This window comes from Apteryx rowi, unplaced genomic scaffold, assembly GCF_003343035.1.
Source record: "Apteryx rowi isolate R43461 unplaced genomic scaffold, aptRow1 scaffold_27, whole genome shotgun sequence".
NCBI lineage: Eukaryota > Metazoa > Chordata > Aves > Apterygiformes > Apterygidae > Apteryx > Apteryx rowi.
In genome coordinates this window covers 1,730,410-1,743,515 of record NW_020449085.1, presented here as the reverse complement: position 1 = coordinate 1,743,515, position 13,106 = coordinate 1,730,410, and the positions used below count along the sequence as shown (strand labels likewise).

General features: G+C 38.7%; 1 protein-coding gene across 1 annotated transcript in view; it reads right to left on the bottom strand.

Annotated features, from left to right (window-relative positions):
• Positions 1-13,106, bottom strand: part of NEO1 (neogenin 1) — a 146,277-nt gene that overhangs the window by 22,456 nt on the left and 110,715 nt on the right. The window contains exons 13-18 of the mRNA XM_026068317.1: positions 12,640-12,750; positions 8,772-8,966; positions 8,254-8,349; positions 7,033-7,256; positions 3,309-3,447; positions 413-520 (exon numbers count right to left, since the gene is read on the bottom strand). Of these exons, the coding sequence (XP_025924102.1) occupies positions 413-520; positions 3,309-3,447; positions 7,033-7,256; positions 8,254-8,349; positions 8,772-8,966; positions 12,640-12,750 (873 nt within the window). The remainder of the gene's footprint in view (positions 1-412; positions 521-3,308; positions 3,448-7,032; positions 7,257-8,253; positions 8,350-8,771; positions 8,967-12,639; positions 12,751-13,106) is intronic.

Sequence of the window (13,106 nt, the reverse complement as noted above, 5' to 3'; positions counted from 1 at the left end):
CTTCAAGCCTCTAGGAGTGGCACAAAGATGACAAAGAGCACAGGAACAGAAACTTCCGAATAGAGCATTTCTGAGCCAGATGCATTGCGGATGGTATTCCTGGAAGCACGCTCTTAGAATAGCACAAGGTGAGGAAGACAAAGGTTGCTGAGATGTTTGAACTTTCAATTCTACTTCTGGTTAGATGCCAGTTTCACACTATAGTTACTGTTTGTATCTTAATATATTTTCACTAGGTACAAAAGTAAATAATTAATCTGAGCTACCTAAAAAGATTAACAAAGATGATACAGAACTCTTGGATGGCTCTAGGATAAAGAAAGTATGGTACATTTTCACATATGTATGTAGATTATATTCTGCTGTTAACCGAGCATCTTATATCTGCCTTTATAACTCATGCAAACTGCACCTGTAATTTTGCCATTGGCTTCAGACGGAGGCTGCCAGTTAACAATTATTGTCCGAGGTTTTCCCTCTTTGCTCACCACAGTCACGTCTTTAGGAGGAGAAGTAGGCACTACAAACAAATAAAAAACAGACTATCATGTTGCACAATTTCACTGGATATAAGAAAATAATCTCAGCACTTCTGCTATTTTGTATGTTTTACCATTGAAAGAAAGGCACATACAATAACAAAAATTCAGAACATTCATCTTCAGGTAAAGCTACCATCACAGTGTAGTGATTTACACTGACTTACTCCATTAAACCGGCAAATGCCATCTGGTGTGCAGTATTTCCTTTCCATAAGAAGTTACCTGTTTCTACAGCGTTTCTGTCAACAGATGCTGTGAGTCATGACTGAATGAGCCCGTGTGTCTTCCAAAAAATGCTGTCTTAGTAGAATTCAAATAGGTTAGGGTTAATGACTCCTAACCTGCATTAGGTTGGTCATAAGGAACATTAGATGAACTTGTGAAATAAATGCCTCCTATATGCATAGACATACAAAGTGTCTTCATATTTTGAGGTTTATGGTGGGACCAAGACCTAGTAATGCCAATTTTCCCCTCAAATCTGAATCAGCAAAATCCACCAGAGGTTTAGAATCATAATCCATAACTGCTAATTTACTTTACGAATGATTTAGGTGTGATTTGCAAGGAAATCTGCACCACAGAAGCAAGACTGAAGCAGAAGATTTCAAAATCTAGAAACATTTGCTGAACACAATTGTCCAACTTTACTTCTTGGGTTTCCTAAGAGCAAGAGAGAGAAAGAGAGAACTTTTTTCTTTCTTTTTTTTTTTTTCCCTCCTATCAGGCCCCTCCTGCCTAAAACTCAGAAAGTCGCACAAGCCACTCCAGCAAAAGGCTGAAACCTGAGACCTCTCTCGCTGTGAACTAAAATATCCAGCTGGGGCTTAGATTAATGGCTTTCAAATGCACAAAGCCAACATCTCCAAAGGTGCATTAACCAGCTACAGTTTGGGCCTCCACATTATGAAAAACATGAGACTTCTAATTAGGTAACTTTTAGCAGAGTAGATCTGCCTTGGATATTTAATACTGTAACAGTAATATTTAGAGCTTACACAGGACCTTCCACATTTAAAGAGCTTTATGTCTGCTACCTATTAGAAATGAATCCTTCCAGCCTCTGCAGTGGCCACCTATATCCCTCTGCAGAATATAGTTAGAAACCAAGGATGGTGGAAGTGAAGCTCAAAAATTAGTGTGATTATTATCCAAAACTCTTAAACACATGCTCAGCAGCAATGAACTCAAGCAAAGCATGCTTCAAAGCCCTACAGTAAGGTACAGAGACAAAAATCAGGACTTGCCCCCCCAGAGATTACTGATTCACAGACCAACACTGAAACCAGCATCCTGTATTTTTCTTCACTATTAGCTGAGAAGTGCTATACAACGCTGCTAGTCACGAGTATTCAAAAATAATGAGTCACACGCTCAGGAATTTGGCGAGTAATATAAATCACAAGATCTGTTAGAAGAAAATAAATGTAGCCTTTTTTATTTGCCTCTTAGTTCCCAAGCTTTTAGGTCATCTTTTCAAATATTTCTCTGCAACACCACAGTCTAGAAATTTGCTTTCTATTTAAAAAGAAGACACGAAACTTCACGTATTTCATCCTCGCTCACATATTTTTTTTGTTTGAAATTCTCTTTTCAGAACTTTTCTGTGCAACTTTTACAGCCCCCTATTCTTATTGTAGAGCTATGGATGAGAACTGTATGTGTGGCAGCAAAAATACCAAATAAAGTGTTTTAGCACTGGGTGTGCACAGCAATTGCAACGGGAAACATGCCTCAGTCCCTGACCTTGGCTGTTGCAACGGCAGCTGCCGACAGTGGAATACTTTGGGACAAAGCAGGCCACCTCTGGGAAAACACATGAATGGGATTCCCACCAAGACCTAAGACAAGGATTTCAAAAGCAACTGAAGCTCACTAAGGGTATATGGGACTTCACAGTAAGTTAGGAGCTTTTTGATTTTATCATAGTTTAACCTAATTTTTGCTTTTTTCCTCCTTGTGTTACAGTATCTGGATGACCTGACCGATTCCTTGCATACCTGGTTTTTTTGCACTATTTCAAACTGGTGTCAGAACTATACGGCAATTTGGATAGGCTCCTTTTCGTACGTACAGTTTAAATAAACAAAACCATAAACACAATAAGCAATAAATTTAATCACAGAAAGAATCAAAGGAGCAAATGAGGGACAGGTCTGGCGTAGGAGAGCTTCTGCAATCGCAGTTACGCCGCGGGCCCACGTTCCTCCCAGCAGCCGCAACCCTCTTCTGTTCTGTACTTTGGGAATGTGTCACTTCTACACCGAGAACTGCAATGGCAATTCATGTTGAAGAGTGAGAATTCAGGGCTGATTTTGATGTCCTAGTTCTTACTGGGATTTCTTTTGACTCATTTGCCACACAAGCTTTCTTATTCTATAATGATTATAATAATAATTATATCCAGTTTTAACTATCATTTGCTAAACTATTTTCTTTGTATTTGCTATTGATGTGCTGTATCTGAGATACTTCAAAAATATGCTGCTTTTTTCTCTCCCATCCGTGAACTGTGGCATATTATTTATTACTTCTCTGTGATTTGATGGAAATCCTTCTGCATGCAATCATGCCTTTGAATTTTGAAGTATGTTGTTGTTTTTTAATCAGGATTTCTGACTAAACCATAAAGAAAAAAAAACCAGCAAGCATTCATCAACATAATCATTTTAAATATATGCACTCCCTCTTCCAGGATCCTGGCAGACTAGACTTGATTCGTGTTGTCAGAAGCATCAGCCCTCCCGGAAAGACACAAGCGAGTACCTAATTCAAAAGTTGTTCCGTGTGCTGTCATACTCCAGGTACTCGATCTTCGCCCTTTCGTCACCATCACAGAGAATTCGTACAAGGTATTCGGTTTCAACCCGGTCACTAAATAGCTCAGAGTGGTTGCATTTGCAGTCTGAAAGAAAAGCAAAAAGTGTCAGTAACTTCTGAAAAATGTCACGTCACTAACTCTCAGACACCTTTGCCTCGGGCAGGTGTTTAAAACATTTTAACATTGCTACATTTTGATAACCAGGACCATTAATTCTCTTTGCTTTCTCGTGCAAATTCATTAATCAAGTAGTAATGCAGCACTTGTTGTATCCTAAATGAGAAATTATTTCTGCAGTCAGCAAGAGCATTTAATAACAGTCAATTATAAATTAAAAAGAGCAATATAATGTCCAGGGCACACTTGTTATGCAGCAGGCTGAATCACTGGCTGCTTGGGGCGGGGGGGGGGGGGGTGTTTAATTTACAGCATTTCATTAAATCATCTAGCTAGGGACAACAATAAAGCACAGTTAACAATAAATGCCCTTCTCGAAATCCAGATCTTCCTTCCAAATTCATGTTCGAATTTTCAATGAATTTTAAACATACTTAAAAAATCAACCGAGGATGTAGGTGCTCAGAGACATGAAGAAAACGAAGCTTTATCAATATGTAGGTTTTTTCAGAAAGAACGATTATCTAGGGACATGCTTAAACTACACAGTGTTTCTTTTTATAGTATGAATMAGAACTCAGTCATTTAGTTACAACTTTTTATCTTTAGGCTAAAAAAAAAAAAAAAGGATATCTACATATATTTGTATTCCTTACATAGAGCTACAGTAGTCTAAAAGGTAGTAATTTCAAAATTTGACAGGGCCATATAACAACTCTATTCATAAGTAACTATTTCCTTCAAAAAACAATTGTTTCCAGCCAATTCTCCTTCAAGGAAAGAATCTATCTAATAAATTTACATCCCTTCAAGACTCTAATATAGTCCAATCTAGTCGAATATAGTCCAAATGAAAAAGGACAAACTTCTGTAGAGAAAACCCTTATTTCTCAAGTATACAATGACAGCTTTTTAGCTATGCCAGCTGAAAACTCTGTTAGCCAAGTGAAACTTAGATTTGTACCAAGGATTTTGCATGGTCACAGACATGCATTTAGCCAGTTAGACTTCACGGGGGGACAGACAATAAAATAAAGACATGGTAAATACAATTAACATTGAATCCTCCATTACCTTTAAACCTTTAGTTGATACAAACTCTGCGACAAAACTTGATCAAACACAAGCTCCCTAGTACTAACGTGAAACCTTGGATTCAGAAGAGCGGTTCAGCAGCTCTCAGAGGGCCAAGCAATGTTTCATCCGGCTCTTTGCAGTCTAGCTCAGGGACATCAGGAAATAACGGATGCTTCAGGGGAAGCTGCGAAGAACTCTGGCCTGGACAATTATATAGTAACCAGTCCACAGAAGAAACCTTTTCCTAGCATCTTACATTACGAGCTGACTTATCCCAGAAATAGCCTTTCTTCTTCTCCAGAATTTCCGTTTCACTGCACATCACCTCAAACATTACACCTGGAAGCCTAACCGGAGCGCTCGACTTCTCTGCTCCCTTCATTATGTGTACCACTTGCTGGTTTTAAGACTGCAACATATCCCATGATACTAAACCCTGTGCACCTATTGGAATTAAACTTCATAAATATTACCCTGCAATATTTGTCTTCTTTGTATACGGTCCTAAAAGATCTACATGCAGATTTAATATTTTAGCTTATGCTTGAGAGCACAGCTAATAAATTACAGGTAGGCTGTGAGCCGGAAAACTCTGCTCCACCAATAAAGGTCTTTGAAAAATGTTTTCTGATCCACATTAGTGAAACTACACGGTCCAAAGCACAGTGGACTATTTTAGCTTCAGGAACTGTATCACATCTGTTCCTATGTTTATACGCTCCGGACTGACACATCTTCTTTATAAATTTCAGAAAATAAGGCTCCTTAGGGTAGACCCTCTGAACCTGTATTTGAAGCACGCAGCCTTTTCTTTAACCAAATGTTGCACAAATGTCAGCATAGGAAGTGGGACCGAATATAGAACATTTTGAAGGAACTGTATCAACATCCAGTTTACTGAAGACAGCGAGGGATGCAACAACACCCAGCTGAACAGATGCAGCTTTGGATATCAGGGAATGAACAGGAAGATAAAATTTCTCTGTGCTAGTTCGTGTAACGGAGAAGCTCTGATGCCACCGGGTGAACAGCCTCGAAATGCGTGCTAAAGAGCAAAGCTGCTGGAGATGGACAGGACGAACAACACACTAGCCCATACTTAATAAAGTTACCAGCTTTAACGGACTGAAATACCTCAGCTTATTGAACGGCACTGTTGAAAAGAGGTTTGCCTTCCTTAAAATTAGTAATTGCAGTTGTTCGATAGAGTAGTGCAGAATTCATGACTGAAACAAGGATAGGCAGGATGAGAGCTCTCCAGGCACCATGGGTTAAAATGCATATTAGAGCAAATGTTTTCATGCTTATGCCCTTTCAGGCAAATGTTTTTTACAATGAGTGGTTTTGAACCGTACTCCATCATTACATATTATTTTTGGTCCACAGTAAAACTTGTCGACCGCTGGCCACCAGCACCGAGAACTGGGGGAGTATTTCATTTACCACGGAGGGTGTTTTGCTTAAGCTCTCAGCTAATGAACTTGCAGCATTATATAAATCAATCCTGAGACATCCTCTGCACATGACTCAGGAATGCGGGTTCATAAATAACCTGCCTTTAGAGGAAGAACATACATACATATATCTTTTCATTTCGATAAAAAAAAATCTGGTTTGTAACAAGATTGCTCTGTAAGATCATAAAGGGAGCTCCACTAGCTGGGTATTTTAACAACCATTTCCTTTGAGTCTCATTTCAAATGTAAAATTTACAGTCAGCATTTTTGAGCTCTCCAGGTAACCGTTAACAGTAAAAAATCCAACCAACCAAAAAAAAAATCCAAATGAAAAAACCTACCCCCAAATCTAGCCTCCAATTCAAAACAGTAGATGAAAATCTAGGAAGCCGAGGATATCACAAAGGTGTTGTTATATATTTTGCACCCATTCACTACCTGAAGGAAAGTTTCACCATCAACTTGGTGTGAACAGAAAAGCTTGTAAAAAAGGAAAATGACCTAAAACCATAAGGGTAAATATTTTCCAGGTCGAGGGTGTGTGTGACTCACCCCACAAATTCAGATTCCTCTGCTAACTGGAGGGAAGCCACTAGTAACACAGACCACATTAACACACCGCTGGCTCCTCTCCAGGGAAGCCCACATCTGTCATACAAAGATCACGGTAGGGTAAACCAGCAAGGCTGAAATCAGGCCCTGTGTCCACAGAGGAAAGTTATCCTGAAAGTGTCTTCCTCCCCTGCTTCCACGAGTCCGCTCTTCCCTTCGCTCACACACAACACCCCATCTCAGCCTCCCTCGCGCACATACACAGAGACCACAAAAACATCTGCTTCCACCAAATCTACAGGAACTTTTGAAGGGATGATTTAACCGAACACTACTGACATGATACAAGCCTACACTGCTTTCTAAGCAACTGTCCTCACTCTCAACTTCCACTTCACCCTGATTTGACTATGAAACTTCTCATTCAAATACTCCAGCTGCATTAATGTTGTTGAAACTCCAATACCTTGTACTTTGTATTTGCAGGAATATTGGTTTTCCAGCGAACTGTGTAGTAGCGAGCATCTGTGATCTTCTGGTTCTTTGGCAGAGAGTTGTCTGCCCAAGTGATCCTGATGGTGTCATGACTCAGGATGGAAGCCTGAACTCCCACCGGTGGCATCATGGGAGACGGATCTGGCACTGGAGTGTATGGAGCATTAATAACAAACAAATCAACTTCGGAAGTGTCTAGGGAATTGATGGGTAAAAAGTAGTGTATTATAATTAAAAAGGGAGAAGGTGGCATTTTAATGTAAACAAAAACAAAAAAGGGGAAATGCAGGGTAATACAATGAAATGAAAGGTGAGAAATGGAGAAAAAGAGAGAAAAGTCAGAGTTAATAGGTGACATAAGACTGGTTAATAAAATCACTCTTGCACTGTGTTCCCTTCTTAAGGCAATGGCGATATACATATGCCATAAAGTTTGCCACCTACTCATATTAGTGTTCAGTCATGACCTAAGAAACCCAACATAATTCCAGGATAATATAGTGATTTTAACTTTGACTTTATTTGCCTCAAAATGTCCACTGATTCCTTCTTCAGAAGATTAAGACATACAGAAGTGTTAAAATCTGAACAACCACCTCTGAAGTACTAAATAACGTCACCAGTGTACCAGGTAGCACGATGAGCCAGAGAACAGCAGTAGCTCACTCGTGAAGGAATTTCTCTGCTTAAAGTCTAAGATAACATCAAGTTTTTTATTAATGTATTACAAGATGAAAAAAATTAACCCCGGGCCTTGTTTAATGTAGTGACTGCAGACTGAGAATTAGACACAGCAAATACAGGCATAATAATTCAAAATCTCAGTAAGAAAGACAAAATCTATACTGGCATAAAAAAAAAAGCAAAATAACTTCACTGCCTTTAGAACTGCACTCCTACAATTTGCGCTAAAGTCAGAATAACTTTTTGAATAGGAACACCTGTGCGCTGTTGAAGGGTAAAATTTGTAATTTAACAATAAAATCAATTTTAGGTGGCTTAATAAATGGAGGAACCATGCAAGGTAATCACTGAAACAGTAAGGCCAATCAGTTAAATAAATGGAGAGCACTTGATGACACTGAAAAACAACACTCTTACATTACATATCATCACATTTTCTACTGCTGTGCAGAATACACGTTAATGATTTTCAGCTGTGCAGAACTTAAAAGCCAGCCCTCGCCTTTACCTGAGTGAGGCCTGGTCACCGCGCTCTCGTACAGAGGGATTCCTTCACCAACGTTGTTAAATGCTTTCAGAGTTATGACGTAGTGGGAGCTGGGGTCTGAAGGAAGAAAAATTCACATGTATTTTTAGTGCAAACTCTTTTTTGCTTCTGCACATTCTCTGCTTCATTCACGCTAAAAGAAATCATGTACAGAGACCACTCTTAATTCACATTTAGTCTTAGTTATTTGGGGTATTTCAACTGAAAGTGAACTGAAGTGAAAGCATCAAATCAAAATGCACTAAGCTTCAAGGACTCTGTTTTTTTTTCCTTTCCCTGCCTGTTCCTCTATCAACAGAAAAGTGAGTTTATTTTAAATTTAACAACAGTTTGGAGTCTCAGTATAGCATCTTCACAATGAAAAAAATCCTCTTAAGAGACATGATTGTAGTTGTATTTATTTATAACACCATAACTAAAAAGCAGTAACATAAATGAGAGACAAAATTTAGACATTGATGTTAATTCATTCGCCTTACCTAAGTTCTCAATGGTGTAATATCTCTGTTTGTAGTCCACCTTGATGGTCTGCGCGTGGGGGCTGCCAATGCCGTACCCTATGGCATATCCTCTTACCACAATGTTCTGGTTTTCAGGCGGAGTCCAGCTTACTACAATACTGGTGACAAGGGGGCGGACATGTAAGGAACTTGGGACCTCAGGAACACGGGTTTCTGTTAAAGAAAAATGATGAATTGAAAGGATTTCTCTTAAATAAAGGTAATTACAAGAAGAAGCTAGGAAGGTCAAATGTAGCACTTTGTATTAAAATGAGAATGCTCCGAAGGAGCGATCTTCATCATACAAGAGAAAGTAAAGACCTCTAATAAGCAGAAGAAAATTAACGGGGTTTTGTATAATGATATATTGCAATAGATACTAGTTTTAAAAGAAAGGGCAGCCGTACTGAAGAAAAGTATCAGATCTGCTTCAAGGCAGACTTCTTTGATTTTTAGCTTTTGTGCATGTTCCTTCCCATTTGTAATTTTTCAAAATATGCTTTAAATTTATCACTTCCCTCCCATCCACAAAGCAATCTACTTTCAGTTCTGTCATATTACTTGCTTGTGGGCATTAAAATAATTACCTTGAAAACATACTGATGATGAAAGAAAGGTTTCTGAGCTCACTATCAGATTAAATAAAATATTCCAAAGCTCTAACAATTGTCAATAAACTGGATATTGCATTTACTACAAAGGTGTGTTGTGATTTGTTGTACACATCCCACCTTACTTGTCACTGTTTAAATCCTTGAATCTCTCTTAAATAATTCATAAAATATATGCAGGGACTACATGGCCATAACCACAGGAGCAAAAAATACCCAGACTCCATAGCAAATGCTCACACTCCCCCACCCCAAAAAAGCAACACAAATCTAATCACGATCCTATTGGATCAGTGAATCCTTAAAAACAGAAGGACTTCCACAGTATGCAACTGTAATCCCCTAATATTTTTATTAAAAGGATTTTTTCCCACTGCTAAGTAGAACTTAAAAGCAATCTAAAAGAGCAGCTGTACATCCTGATGTCCCTACCTACGTTCAACTTCTTGAAAATCAAGTAAGTAGCTCTGTCAGACCACTGGCATGAGCCGTACGTTGACAGATATTGAATATTCTATATAATACTAAGTTGAGTTCCCCACAGTAAAATAAAATCAGCTCAGAGAGTTCTGCTTCCTGCAGGGATTACCTTTTAAAGAAACATGCTGCATTCATCAAAAAGCATTTAATGAACCACCACAACAGCATTATTTGGATCATAATAATGCCATTGGCCCACCAGCCCAAAGAGCTTGTGGTCTCCAGCTCACACAGCTGATCACTTGAAGTTCACAACTGTTAAATAAAGAAAAGCTACAGAATTGCAATATAGGAGATGAAGTTTTAACTGCACAAAAGTCAGTGTGTTTGGGGATAAATTCTGGACAACTGTTTAACAACTTTTGCATTCATGGCAGGACTTGTACCAACTCTACAGAATTACAAACTAACACAAAATTGTATTGGTCTGACTCCCATTTACACTGAGGACCCTATAAAGTGAATTATATGCTATTTAAATTCAAAAAGCAGCCACAGAATAAATAGTAATCAGGCCTTACATGTATATTGAACCCAAGTAATTAAAGATTAGCTGTAAATACATTGCATGGTATTAAAATTATCCGTATGGCCTTTCAAAGAAAGAAAAGCAAAAAATATAGATCTCCTTTCCAGGGTGCATATGCAGAAGCATCTCACACATGTATATATACCGATATGAATACCATATTACACTGTCTTAATTGGGAATTTTCATTATGTTATACATTGTGAAGGATATGCATATGTATAAAGGAAGTTAGATTTCCTGTAATGACTGTAATATTCCAATCTGAAAATGACTAAAATTACAGAACCGACACAGAACGAAAGGGTTCTTTTACGCTCCTTCCTCCCTCCCTGTTTAAATTTAATCCTGACGCCCTCCTCTCGCAAAGAACTGTTAACTCTCATTCAAAAGGCGAGCACGTTTTTGTCACCTTTAGTAAGTGCTGCCCATTTACAGAATTCTACTTCAGCTTGGGGAACTAGTGGCCTTTCAAAGCTCCAAGACTGTGTCATCGCCAGTTAGAAGAAGACAGACCCACAGATGCAAGCAATCTCAACTTCAAAAAGTAAACTTCAAATAGCTTACAAAAGTGAACTCTACTGTTAACATTGGGTTTTGTGCATAGTTAAGCGAAGGACAGTAAGAAATAAGAGGGCATATATGAAGTTGAGCATCAACTTGCGCATAATGCAAAGATGAAAGATGGGCTCTCAAGGGGTTTAATCAGTGGGCTACTGAAGCAATCTTCCAATAGCGTGGAGCACGTGTTGGGACTCTCTTATAATTCTGTCTCCCAGCTGCCAGCATAACTAAATCTCAAATCACATGGACCTGAGAGACTTTAGTGGCATCTTGTGGCATTAATTAAGCTAGAAGGACCCTCAAGCTACTCTAACATAGCAAAGGGGGACTGGCCTGCAAAAAGCTAAGTGTAAGGTAAGTTGGGTGCAACAAAACTGATCAAATGGTTTTCTGAAATAGGTACAGTCTTCCCAGAACCACCATATACATGTAGGCAGATCCAAAAAGATCTGCCACAGAATAATGCAGCGATACTTTTAAAAATGGCATTCTTCTTCCTCAATTTCGAATTGCTTTTAGACAGATTCTGGGAGAAGCCCGCAGATTCCCTCATTTGAATTCTTCTGTAAGAGTCAGGTTGCCATTCGACCAACTATCAAAAGTCACATTTTTTCACAGAATATTTTCTACTTTATTTGTTAACCTCTACATTGGAAAAACAAGATGTTAACAAGGTTCTGTATAGCATGTATCATGAACCTATGGCTTTGGTGAAGACTTAATTTTTGATGGAAGAAGGTATGGTCTACACTGGTCTACTAGCATTGAAAATATCAGTCTCCTTTTCTCTAAGGTGGCAAAACAACAACAACTGTCGGTCAAATGTCCTCGTCTCTTTATTCTTTCCTTTAGAAGGAAAACATAAGAAAGAAAAAAGTGCAGAAAAAATATTTTAACAAAGTGTGGTACTAATGAAATACAGTGGTAAGATTGCAAGTATATATGGGCATCAGCCACACTTTCCACTGTTTCTTTCTTTACTATGGCACCTCTCTTACGTTCAACACAGATTACACTTAGACTCCCAACTCCGCAACCACAGTGCAGGCACTCATAATCCATGCTGTGGTCAACAGAACTATGCCTAGTTTATCACTGCATCTTATCTTTGAATAGCAAGTCACTAGTCTAAACTCTTTGAGGTATACTTCGATGGTTACACATTAGCATACGTTAGGTACTACATAAACACATAACCATGATTTTACTTCCCTCAAGGGAAACAATCCTCCTACCTCCATTTTGTAGCATGCAAACACCCGTATGATTAACAGGATGAATTTTATTACAATATAAAAATCGAGCCATTATTATTATATAAATCTTATTATATATTATTATATAAATATTGAGTCACTGATGTTGTCATTCATAATTGGGTATTTCTTGCCAGAAAAAAAATGTACTGCTAATATACAGCACTAGAAAGTAAAGGAGGAGGACTTAATTTATAGCCACTTTATGGACTTAGCAAGAATTTTATGTTAAAATAGACATTAACTTCACCTAAACATAAATAAAACACTTCATATAATTAGAACACAGCAAAAACAATTGAGCAAAATCATGTTTGTCTTTAAGAAGGCAATCAAACTTTATTGTACCCTGCCTGTGAATTCTGACGCCTTTAGTGTCACAGATATGTTCTCGCTTACAACCTTACCATCTAGATCACTCTCAAATGTTTCTGCCGATATCCAGTCAGTCGCCGGTCCGGTGCCGTTAACAGTCAAGGCAGCTACGCGGAAGCTGTACTCTGTACCGCGTTCGAGACCTAACAGACAAAGAGGAGCCAAGATATCAAACCAGGAACTCCAGCTGTGAGTACGGGAATCCCACTTCCTAATTAAAATACTTAGTTCCACTACAAGTATAAACTGACAGTAATGTCCTTTCACCTCAAATCTGAGCATAACCTGAGGTCAGGAATGCAAATCAGCATGACTTTCAGTGCAGCTCTGTCAAGGAAGCTGACACCAATTATGGTGCAACAGCTAAGCTGTGACCGGAGACACCCGGGGTTGCGACACTACGCAGAGCCTCCCGGTAGGTCACTGGAGGACACCGTGAGGTATCGTTTGCAGCCTCGGCAGCCAGACTTTACTTTTCAGGCTATTAATTAGTTTTAAG